This window comes from Oncorhynchus nerka, unplaced genomic scaffold (genome assembly GCF_034236695.1).
Source record: "Oncorhynchus nerka isolate Pitt River unplaced genomic scaffold, Oner_Uvic_2.0 unplaced_scaffold_5165, whole genome shotgun sequence".
Taxonomy (NCBI): domain Eukaryota; kingdom Metazoa; phylum Chordata; class Actinopteri; order Salmoniformes; family Salmonidae; genus Oncorhynchus; species Oncorhynchus nerka.
In genome coordinates this window covers 1-11,462 of record NW_027036141.1, presented here as the reverse complement: position 1 = coordinate 11,462, position 11,462 = coordinate 1, and the positions used below count along the sequence as shown (strand labels likewise).

General features: G+C 46.2%; 1 protein-coding gene across 1 annotated transcript; it reads left to right on the top strand.

The window, feature by feature from the left end:
* Nucleotides 1-424: 424 nt before the first annotated feature.
* On the top strand, nucleotides 425-11,179 carry LOC135566404 (gamma-crystallin N-A-like). The gene is made up of 5 exons (XM_065014125.1): nucleotides 425-493; nucleotides 4,538-4,586; nucleotides 5,717-5,838; nucleotides 10,469-10,604; nucleotides 11,012-11,179. The coding sequence occupies exons 1-5, from the start codon at nucleotides 450-452 to the stop codon at nucleotides 11,153-11,155; spliced, it is 495 nt and encodes a 164-aa protein (XP_064870197.1). The 5' UTR covers nucleotides 425-449; the 3' UTR covers nucleotides 11,156-11,179.
* Nucleotides 11,180-11,462: the final 283 nt, after the last annotated feature.

Genomic DNA, 11,462 nt, shown 5'->3' with positions numbered 1-11,462 from the left:
ATCTGTATCTGAATAACCATAGACGGCCATGGCAGAAGCCTCCATTCTGAGTAGTAGCAGCCAGATGCTCCGTTCCATTCAGCTCTACAGTGCTATACAGCCTGTCCTGCACCCAGCCATCCAGGCTGAATGCAGTTATTATCATGGAGGGAAGGCATATTGTTCCAAAAAAAAACGCTGAATAGTTAGGAGGTAAAACTGTTGGCACTGCACTCCTTGTTCTGCTAGTACATACGCAGTGTCAAAGAGGGTGTGTGTGTGTGTGTGTGTGTGCGTGTGTGTGTGTGTGTGTGTGTTTACAATAATGCAGCATGTGTGTGTGTGACCTGTGAGCTGTGTTTAGCATATGAATGTGTCCCAGGGCCTGTGATCCTTCTAGTAGCTCCTGTCAGCGGTGACCTGGACAGCGCTGTATTTAAAGGTCTTTCTCCCGGACTCTTGGAGCTGACATGAACATCTTCACTAAAGTATACGGACTAGCCCAACAAACCAGGTATGTTCAGAGTGCTGTGATCAGGGTGTGCTGCCCGTCCCGTTCAGGTGAGGTGTTAGATAGGGGAAGAGTGGTGGTGGTGGTGGGGGGTATTCTACAGTAGTGATTCTGTGATTCCCTGACCCCCCACCCTCTACAGCCCCCCTCACCCCACCCACCAAGCCCGTCTGTGTGTCCGTCCGTATGTCTGCGTATTCACAGGCGGCCCAATTCTGATATTTTTTTCTAACTGATCTTTTGACTAATCAGATTAGCTCTTTTGCCAATAATCGGGCTAAAGATCAGAATTGTGCTCCTGTGTAAACGCAGCCGTAGTTCCTCTCTGTCCTCTAGTTTGTGTTGCCCACCGTCTCTCCGACTCTGTTACACATGACCATACAAATAGTTACAGAGAATCCTGTAGGATTATAGGATCGCTATCAGAGTTGGGGTCAATTCCATTTCAATTCCAGACAATTCAGGAAAATTGGACATGGAATTAGGTTTACTTTCTGAACTGACTGGAATTGAAATTAAATGGACTTCAACCCTGATCTCTCTATGCACATGACACCAAAAGTCGCCCAAATCATCATTGATGGCTAGCCTGATTCCCGTTAAATCATCTAATTTTGAACGATGGCTAGCCTGATTACCGTTAAATCACCTAATTTTGAATGATGGCTAGCCTGATTCCGATAAATCATCTCATTTTGAACGATGGCTAGCCTGATTCCCGTTAAATCATCTCATTTTAAATGATGGCTAGCCTGATTCCCGTTAAATCATCTCATTTTGAACGATGGCTAGCCTGATTCCCGTTAAATCATCTAATTTTGAACGATGGCTAGCCTGATTCCCGTTAAATCATCTAATTTTGAACGATGGCTAGCCTGATTCCGCAAATCATCTAATTTTGAACGATGGCTAGCCTGATTACCGTTAAATCACCTAATTTTGAATGATGGCTAGCCTGATTCCCGTTAAATCATCTCATTTTGAACGATGGCTAGCCTGATTCCCGTTAAATCACCTAATTTTGAATGATGGCTAGCCTGATTCCCGTTAAATTATTATCTCATTTTAAATGATGGCTAATTTTGCCTGATTCCTGTTAAAATATCTCATTTTTGAACGATGGCTAGCATGATTCCCATTTTAAATCTAGCCTGAAAATCATTTTTTGAATGATGGCTAGCCTGATTCCCGTTAAATCATCTCATTTTGAACGATGGCTAAATCATCTCATTTTAAATGATGGCTAGCCTGATTCCCGTTAAATCATCTAATTTTGAACGATGGCTAGCCTGATTCCCGTTAAATCATCTAATTTTGAACGATGGCTAGCCTGATTCCCGTTAAATCATCTAATTTTGAACGATGGCTAGCCTGATTACCGTTAAATCACCTAATTTTGAATGATGGCTAGCCTGATTCCCGATAAATCATCTCATTTTGAACGATGGCTAGCCTGATTCCCGTTAAATCAAAATGATGGCTAGCCTGATTCCCGTCTCATTTTAAATGATGGCTAGCCTGATTCCCGTTAAATCATCTCATTTTGAACGATGGCTAGCCTGATTCCCGTTAAATCATCTCATTTTGAACGATGGCTAGCCTGATTCCCGTTAAATCATCTCATTTTAAATGATGGCTAGCCTGATTCCCGTTAAATCATCTAATTTTGAACGATGGCTAGCCTGATTCCCGTTAAATCATCTAATTTTGAACGATGGCTTGATTACGTTAAATCATCTAATTTTGAACCATGGCTAGCCTGATTACCGTTAAATCATCTAATTTTGAACGATGGCTAGCCTGATTCCCGTTAAATCACCTCTTTTTGAATGATGGCTAGCCTGATTCCCGTTAAATCATCTCATTTTAAACGATGGCTAGCCTGATTCCTGTTAAATCACCTAATTTTGAATGATGGCTAGCCTGATTCCTCATTTTAAACGATGGCTAAATCATCTCATTTTAAATGATGGCTAGCCTGATTCCCGTTAAATCATCTCATTTTTGGCTAGAAAATCATGGCTAGCCTGATTCCCGTTAAATCATCTCATTTTGATGGCTAGCATTTTAAATCACCTAATTTTGAATGATGGCTAGCCTGATTCCCCAAATTATCTCAAAATGATGGCTAGCCTGATTCCTGTTAAATCATCTCATTTTGAACGATGGCTAGCCTGATTCCCGTTAAATCATCTAGCCTGATTTTTGAAGCCTGATTCCCGTTAAATCATCTAATTTTGCTGGCTAGCCTGATTCCCGTTAAATCATCTAATTTTGAACGATGGCTAGCCTGATTCCCGTTAAATCAATTTTGAACGATCTCAAATTTTTTTGAACGATGGCTATGGCTCATTTTAAATGATGGCCCTGATTCCCGTTAAATCATCTAATTTTGAACGATGGCTAGCCTGATTCCCGTTAAATCACCTAATTTTGAATGATGGCTAGCCTGATTCCCGTTAAATTATCTCATTTTAAATGATGGCTAGCCTGATTCCGTTAAATCATCTCATTTTAAATGAACGAAATGGCTAGCCTGATTCCGTTAAATCACCTAATTTTGAATGATGGCTAGCCTGATTCCGTTAAATCATCTCATTTTGAACGATGGCTAGCCTGATTCCCGTTAAATCATCTAATTTTGAATGATGGCTAGCCTGATTCCCGTTAAATCATCTAATTTTAAATGATGGCTAGCCTGATTCCCGTTAAATCATCTCATTTTGAACGGCTATGGCATCTAATTTTGAATGATGGCTAGCCTGATTCCCTCATTTTAAATGATGGCTAAAAATCATCTCATTTTGAACGATGGCTAGCCTGATTCCCGTTAAATCATCTAATTTTGAATGATGGCTAGCCTGATTCCCGTTAAATCATCTAATTTTGAACGATGGCTAGCCTGATTCCCGTTAAATCATCTAATTTTGAACGATGGCTAGCCTGATTCCCGTTAAATCATCTAATTTTGAACGATGGCTAGCCTGATTACCGTTAAATCATCTAATTTTGAACCATGGCTAGCCTGATTACCGTTAAATCACCTAATTTTGAACGATGGCTAGCCTGATTCCCGTTAAATCACCTAATTTTGAACGATGGCTAGCCTGATTCCCGTTAAATTATCTCATTTTGAACGATGGCTAGCCTGATTCCCGTTAAATCACCTAATTTTGAATGATGGCTAGCCTGATTCCCGTTAAATTATCTCATTTTAAACGATGGCTAGCCTGATTCCCGTTAAATCACCTAATTTTGAATGATGGCTAGCCTGATTCCCGTTAAATTATCTCATTTTAAACGATGGCTAGCCTGATTCCCGTTAAATCATCTCATTTTAAATGATGGCTAGCCTGATTCCCGTTAAATCATCTCATTTTGAACGATGGCTAGCCTGATTCCCGTTAAATCATCTCATTTTAAACGATGGCTAGCCTGTTTCCAGTTTATAGGGAAAGGATTGAAACACAATTCTAGTTTGTCATAATGGCCTGATTTTAAGGATAAGTCACAAATGGCACCCTATTCCCTATGTAGTGCACTACTTTTGACCAGAGCCCCATACAGCCCATACAGGTCTGGTCAAAAGTAGTGCACTACATAGGGAATAGGGTACTGTTTGGCACATGTCCTAAAATTACATTAGACATTATTACTGGAAAAACAGATAACCATTCCGTCTTTAAAGTATAATCATTGGCTCTATAGATATCAAATAAACGTTTTAGTCACAGATACATGCTGTCCCTTATCGGAATTTGGCAGCAAGATTATTGATGTGTGTGTGCGTGCGTTTGCGTGCGTGTGTGTGTGTGTACATCTGAGTGAGATAGCTGGCAAAGGTGCTGTGGACAAAGGTCATGTAGCCAAAGGTGCTGTGGACAAAGGTCATGTGGACAAAGGTGCTGTGGACAAAGGTCATGTGGACAAAGGTGCTGTGGACAAAGGTGCTGTGGACAAAGGTGCTGTGGACAAAGGTCATGTGGACAAAGGTCCTGTCTGCAGTTCATGTGTTTAACTAGAGGTTCCTCCATCCTGTCTCCGCAGCAAGCTGGGGTCTGTGCTCCAACGTGCCTTCTACGGGTCCAGTGGGAGGGTAGGTCCAAACGTGTGATGCCCTCGTCCAACACACAAGATAACGGAGCTGACTTTTTAAATCAGAGCAAAACCGTTTTTACATATTTCATTAAGTTAGTTATTTCATAGAGAAAGCCCATGTACCACGTCAGTAAGTTAGATATTTCATAGAGATGTACTATGTACCACGTCAATAAGTTAGTTATTTCATAGAGATGTACCATGTCAGTAAGTTAGATATTTCATAGAGATGTACTATGTACCACGTCAATAAGTTAGTTATTTCATAGAGATGTACCACGTCAATAAGTTAGTTATTTCATAGAGATGTACCACGTCAATAAGTTAGTTATTTCATAGAGATGTACCATGTCAGTAAGTTAGTTATTTCATAGAGATGTACCATGTCAGTAAGCTAGTTATTTCATAGAGATGTACCGTGTCAATAAGTTAGTTATTTCATAGAGATGTACCGTGTCAATAAGTTAGTTATTTCATAGAGATGTACCACGTCAATAAGTTAGTTATTTCATAGAGATGTACCACGTCAATAAGTTAGTTATTTCATAGAGATGTACCACGTCAATAAGCTAGTTATTTCATAGAGATGTACCGTGTCAATAAGTTAGTTATTTCATAGAGATGTACTATGTACCATGTCAATAAGTTAGTTATTTCATAGAGATGTACCACGTCAGTAAGCTAGTTATTTCATAGAGATGTACCGTGTCAATAAGTTAGTTATTTCATAGAGATGTACCACGTCAATAAGTTAGTTATTTCATAGAGATGTACCACGTCAGTAAGCTAGTTATTTCATAGAGATGTACCGTGTCAATAAGTTAGTTATTTCATAGAGATGTACCATGTCAATAAGTGAGTTATTTCATAGAGATGTACTATGTACCACATCAATAAGTTAGTTATTTCATAGAGATGTACCATGTACCACATCAATAAGTTAGTTATTTCATAGAGATGTACCACGTCAATAAGTTAGTTATTTCATAGAGATGTACTATGTACCACATCAATAAGTTAGTTATTTCATAGAGATGTACCATGTCAGTAAGTTAGAGAGAGTTGTTTATATTTACTTAGTGGTTGTTGATGATGATGTTATTTTGTGTGTTGATATTGTGTTGTCAGGTGACCCTTTTCGAACAGCGTAATTTTGCCGGCAGACGTCTGGACCTGAGTGCCGACTGCCAGAAACTAAGCGACAAGAACTTCCCAGAGAGATGCAACTCTGTGCAGGTGGAGAATGGAGCGTAAGTGGGTTAGGGCTCTGTGGAGAATGGAGTGTAAGTGGGTTAGGGCTCTGTGGAGATGGAGGGTTAGTGGGTTAGGGCTCTGTGGAGATGGAGGGTTAGGGCTCTGTGGAGATGGAGGGTGAGTGGGTTAGGGCTCTGTGGAGATGGAGGGTGAGTGGGTTAGGGCTCTTTGGAGCTGGAGCGTAAGTGGGTTAGGGATCTGTGGAGATGGAGGGTTAGTGGGTTAGGGCTCTGTGGCGATGGAGGGTGAGTGGGTTAGGGCTCTGTGGAGATGGAGGGTAAGTGGGTTAGGGTTAGGGCTCTGTAGAGATGGAACGTAAGTGGGTTAGGGCTCTGTGGAGATGGAACGTAAGTGGGTTAGGGCTCTGTGGAGATGGAACATAAGTGGGTTAGGGATCTGTGGAGATGGAGGGTTAGTGGGTTAGGGCTCTGTGGCGATGGAGGGTGAGTGGGTTAGGGCTCTGTGGAGATGGAGGGTGAGTGGGTTAGGGCTCTGTGGAGATGGAGGGTGAGTGGGTTAGGGCTCTGTGGAGATGGAGGGTTAGTGGGTTAGGGCTCTGTGGCGATGGAGGGTTAGTGGGTTAGGGCTCTGTGGAGATGGAGGGTAAGTGGGTTAGGGCTCTGTGGAGATGGAGGGTTAGTGGGTTAGGGCTCTGTGGAGATGGAGGGTTAGTGGGTTAGGGCTCTGTGGAGATGGAGCGTAAGTGGGTTAGGGTTAGGGCTCTGTGGAGATGAAGGGTTAGTGGGTTAGGGCTCTGTGGAGATGGAGGGTTAGTGGGTTAGGGTTAGGGCTCTGTGGCGATGAAGGGTTAGTGGGTTAGGGTTAGAGCTCTGTGGAGATGAAGGGTTAGTGGGTTAGGGTTAGAGCTCTGTGGATATGGAGGGTTAGTGGGTTAGGGCTCTGTGGAGATGGAGCGTTAGGGCTCTGTGGAGATGGAGGGTGAGTGGGTTAGGGCTCTGTGGAGATGGAGGGTTAGTGGGTTAGGGCTCTGTGGAGATGGAGGGTAAGAGGGTTAGGGCTCTGTGGAGATGGAGCGTTAGTGGGTTAGGGCTCTGTAGAGATGGAGGGTGAGTGGGTTAGGGCTCTGTGGAGATGGAGGGTGAGTGGGTTAGGGCTCTGTGGAGATGGAGGGTGAGTGGGTTAGGGCTCTGTGGAGATGGAGGGTGAGTGGGTTAGGGCTCTGTGGAGATGGAGGGTGAGTGGGTTAGGGCTCTGTGGAGATGGAGGGTTAGTGCTCTGTGGAGATGGAGTGTTAGGGCTCTGTGGAGATGGAGGGTTAGGGCTCTGTGGAGATGGAGGGTTAGGGCTCTGTGGAGATGGAGCGTTAGGGCTCTGTGGAGATGGAGGGTTAGGGCTCTGTGGAGATGGAACGTAAGTGGGTTAGGGCTCTGTGGAGATGGAACATAAGTGGGTTAGGGATCTGTGGAGATGGAGGGTTAGTGGGTTAGGGCTCTGTGGCGATGGAGGGTGAGTGGGTTAGGGCTCTGTGGAGATGGAGGGTGAGTGGGTTAGGGCTCTGTGGAGATGGAGGGTGAGTGGGTTAGGGCTCTGTGGAGATGGAGGGTTAGTGGGTTAGGGCTCTGTGGCGATGGAGGGTTAGTGGGTTAGGGCTCTGTGGAGATGGAGGGTAAGTGGGTTAGGGCTCTGTGGAGATGGAGGGTTAGTGGGTTAGGGCTCTGTGGAGATGGAGGGTTAGTGGGTTAGGGCTCTGTGGAGATGGAGCGTAAGTGGGTTAGGGTTAGGGCTCTGTGGAGATGAAGGGTTAGTGGGTTAGGGCTCTGTGGAGATGGAGGGTTAGTGGGTTAGGGTTAGGGCTCTGTGGCGATGAAGGGTTAGTGGGTTAGGGTTAGAGCTCTGTGGAGATGAAGGGTTAGTGGGTTAGGGTTAGAGCTCTGTGGATATGGAGGGTTAGTGGGTTAGGGCTCTGTGGAGATGGAGGGTTAGGGCTCTGTGGAGATGGAGGGTGAGTGGGTTAGGGCTCTGTGGAGATGGAGGGTGAGTGGGTTAGGGCTCTGTGGAGATGGAGGGTGAGTGGGTTAGGGCTCTGTGGAGATGGAGGGTTAGTGGGTTAGGGCTCTGTGGAGATGGAGGGTAAGAGGGTTAGGGCTCTGTGGAGATGGAGCGTTAGTGGGTTAGGGCTCTGTAGAGATGGAGGGTGAGTGGGTTAGGGCTCTGTGGAGATGGAGGGTTAGTGGGTTAGGGCTCTGTGGAGATGGAGGGTTAGTGCTCTGTGGAGTGGGTGTAGGGCTCTGTGGAGATGGAGGGAGGGCTCTGTGGAGATGGGTTAGGGCTCTGTGGAGATGGAGGTTAGGGCTCTGTGAGATGGGGGTTAGGGCTCTGTGGAGATGGAGGGTTAGTGCTCTGTGGAGATGGAGTGTTAGGGCTCTGTGGAGATGGAGGGTTAGGGCTCTGTGGAGATGGAGGGTTAGGGCTCTGTGGAGATGGAGCGTTGGTGCTCTGTGGAGATGGAGGGTTAGTGGGTTAGGGGTAGGGCTCTGTGGAATGGAGGGTTAGGGCTCTGTGGAGATGGAGGGTTGGTGCTCTGTGGAGATGGAGGTTTAATGGGTTAGGGCTCTGTGGAGATGGAGGGTTAGTGGGTTAGGGTTAGGGCTCTGTGGAGATGGAGGGTTAGTGGGTTAGGGTTAGAGCTCTGTGGAGATGGAGCGTTAGTTGGTTAGGGCTCTGTGGAGATGGAGCGTTAGTGGGTTAGGGCTCTGTGGAGATGGAGGGTTAGGGCTCTGTGGAGATGGAGGGTTAGTGGGTTAGGGCTCTGTGGAGATGGAGGGTTAGGGCTCTGTGGAGATGGTGGGTTAGGGCTCTGTGGAGATGGAGGGTTAGGGCTCTGTGGAGATGGAGGGTTAGTGGGTTAGGGCTCTGTGGAGATGGAGGGTTAGGGCTCTGTGGAGATGGAGGGTTAGGGCTCTGTGGAGATGGATCATAAGTGGAGTGGAGCCACCTACTGACATTAATATGTCACTGCAAAATGACACGCATTCTTCTGTATAGAAAACTGTGGATTATATCACATTGAACAGGAATACCTGTTTACTTCAAAAATACCAATTTCATTCAGAACAAACGAGAATAGAATCAAATAGAATAGAATTCCGAGCAGGAATTTATTTGGCCAATCACGTTCTTTCACAATTACATTCTTAATGTGTTCATCCTAAGACATATAGATGTATCTGGTCCCTAGTTTCCCCCTCCACCACCCTGTTTGTTGTCTGCAGTCATTGTTCCACTGTTCAGAGGTTGTGTCTATGTGTGTGTGTGGTTCAGATGGGTGGGCTACGAGCAGGAGAACTTCAGAGGTTGTGTCTATGTGTGTGTGTGGTTCAGATGGGTGGGCTACGAGCAGGAGAACTTCAGAGGTTGTGTCTATGTGTGTGTGGTTCAGATGGGTGGGCTACGAGCAGGAGAACTTCAGAGGTTGTGTCTATGTGTGTGTGTGGTTCAGATGGGTGGGCTACGAGCAGGAGAACTTCAGAGGTTGTGTCTATGTGTGTGTGGTTCAGATGGGTGGGCTACGAGCAGGAGAACTTCAGAGGTTGTGTCTATGTGTGTGTGTGGTTCAGATGGGTGGGCTCACAGGCAGGAGAACTTCAGAGGTTGTGTCTATGTGTGTTTGGTTCAGATGGGTGGGCTACGAGCAGGAGAACTTCAGAGGTTGTGTCTATGTGTGTGTGTGGTTCAGATGGGTGGGCTACAGCAGGAGAACTTCAGAGGTTGTGTCTATGTGTGTGTGGTTCAGATGGGTGGGCTACGAGCAGGAGAACTTCAGAGGTTGTGTCTATGTGTGTGTGTGGTTCAGATGGGTGGGCTACGAGCAGGAGAACTTCAGAGGTTGTGTCTATGTGTGTGTGTGGTTCAGATGGGTGGGCTACGAGCAGGAGAACTTCAGAGGTTGTGTCTATGTGTGTGTGTTTGGTTCAGATGGGTGGGCTGACTTGCAGGAGAACTTCAGAGGTTGTGTCTATGTGTGTTTGGTTCAGATGGGTGGGCTACGAGCAGGAGAACTTCAGAGGTTGTGTCTATGTGTGTGTGTGGTTCAGATGGGTGGGCTACGAGCAGGAGAACTTCAGAGGTTGTGTCTATGTGTGTGTGTGGTTCAGATGGGTGGGCTACGAGCAGGAGAACTTCAGAGGTTGTGTCTATGTGTGTTTGGTTCAGATGGGTGGGCTACGAGCAGGAGAACTTCAGAGGTTGTGTCTATGTGTGTGTGTGGTTCAGATGGGTGGGCTACGAGCAGGAGAACTTCAGAGGTTGTGTCTATGTGTGTGTGGTTCAGATGGGTGGGCTACGAGCAGGAGAACTTCAGAGGTTGTGTCTATGTGTGTGTGTGGTTCAGATGGGTGGGCTACGAGCAGGAGAACTTCAGAGGTTGTGTCTATGTGTGTGTGTGGTTCAGATGGGTGGGCTACGAGCAGGAGAACTTCAGAGGTTGTGTCTATGTGTGTGTGGTTCAGATGGGTGGGCTGTCTTGTGTCTATGTGTGTGTGGTTCAGATGGGTGGGCTACGAGCAGGAGAACTTCAGAGGTTGTGTCTATGTGTGTGTGGTTCAGATGGGTGGGCTACGAGCAGGAGAACTTCAGAGGTTGTGTCTATGTGTGTGTTTGGTTCAGATGGGTGGGCTACGAGCAGGAGAACTTCAGGGGACGTCAGTACCTGTGGGACATGGCAGAGAAGGGAGAGTACAACTGCTACGACAAGTGGTGTGCCCAGGTGGACCATGTCTCCTCGGTGCGCTCAGTCAAACAGGTGAGACGGAGAGGCATAGGAACACACACACACACACACACACACGGACAAACAAACACACAGACAGACAGACACACACGCGGACAAACAAACACACACACAGACAGACAGACAGACAGACAGACAGACAGACAGACAGACAGACAGACAGACAGACAGACAGACAGACACACACACACACGGACAAACAAACACACACACACACACACACACACACAGACAAACACACACACACACAGACAAACATACAGACAAACACACACACACGGGAAATTCTTTCAAACTAAAATGACTAGCTACTAGTTTCTGTTATTGGCCAACCTGGTACAATTATCCCCTGAGGACGACCCACACAGACTGGGACAAACACACACACACACACTAACCTTCTGTATCGTCTCTCCCAGGACTCGTCTCCTGCCCGAGCCCATCTGTTTGAGAGGGCTGGGTTCTCTGGTAAGAGGACAGAACTACAGGATGACATCCCCAACATGATGACTCGATACAGTCTCAACAGGGCTGCCTCTATCCGTGTCCTGGGAGGGGCGTAAGTACCCCTCTATAATATACAGTCTCAACAGGGCTGCCTCTATCCGTGTCCTGGGAGGGGTGTAAGTACCCCTCTATAATATACAGTCTGCCCCAACAGCTGCCTCTATCCGTGTCCTGGGAGGGGTGTAAGTACCCCTCTATAATATACAGTCTCAACAGGGCTGCCTCTATCCGTGTCCTGGGAGGGGTGTAAGTACCCCTCTATAATATACAGTCTCAACAGGGCTGCCTCTATCCGTGTCCTGGGAGGGGTGTAAGTACCCCTCTATAATATACAGTCTCAACAGGGCTGCCTCTATCCGTGTC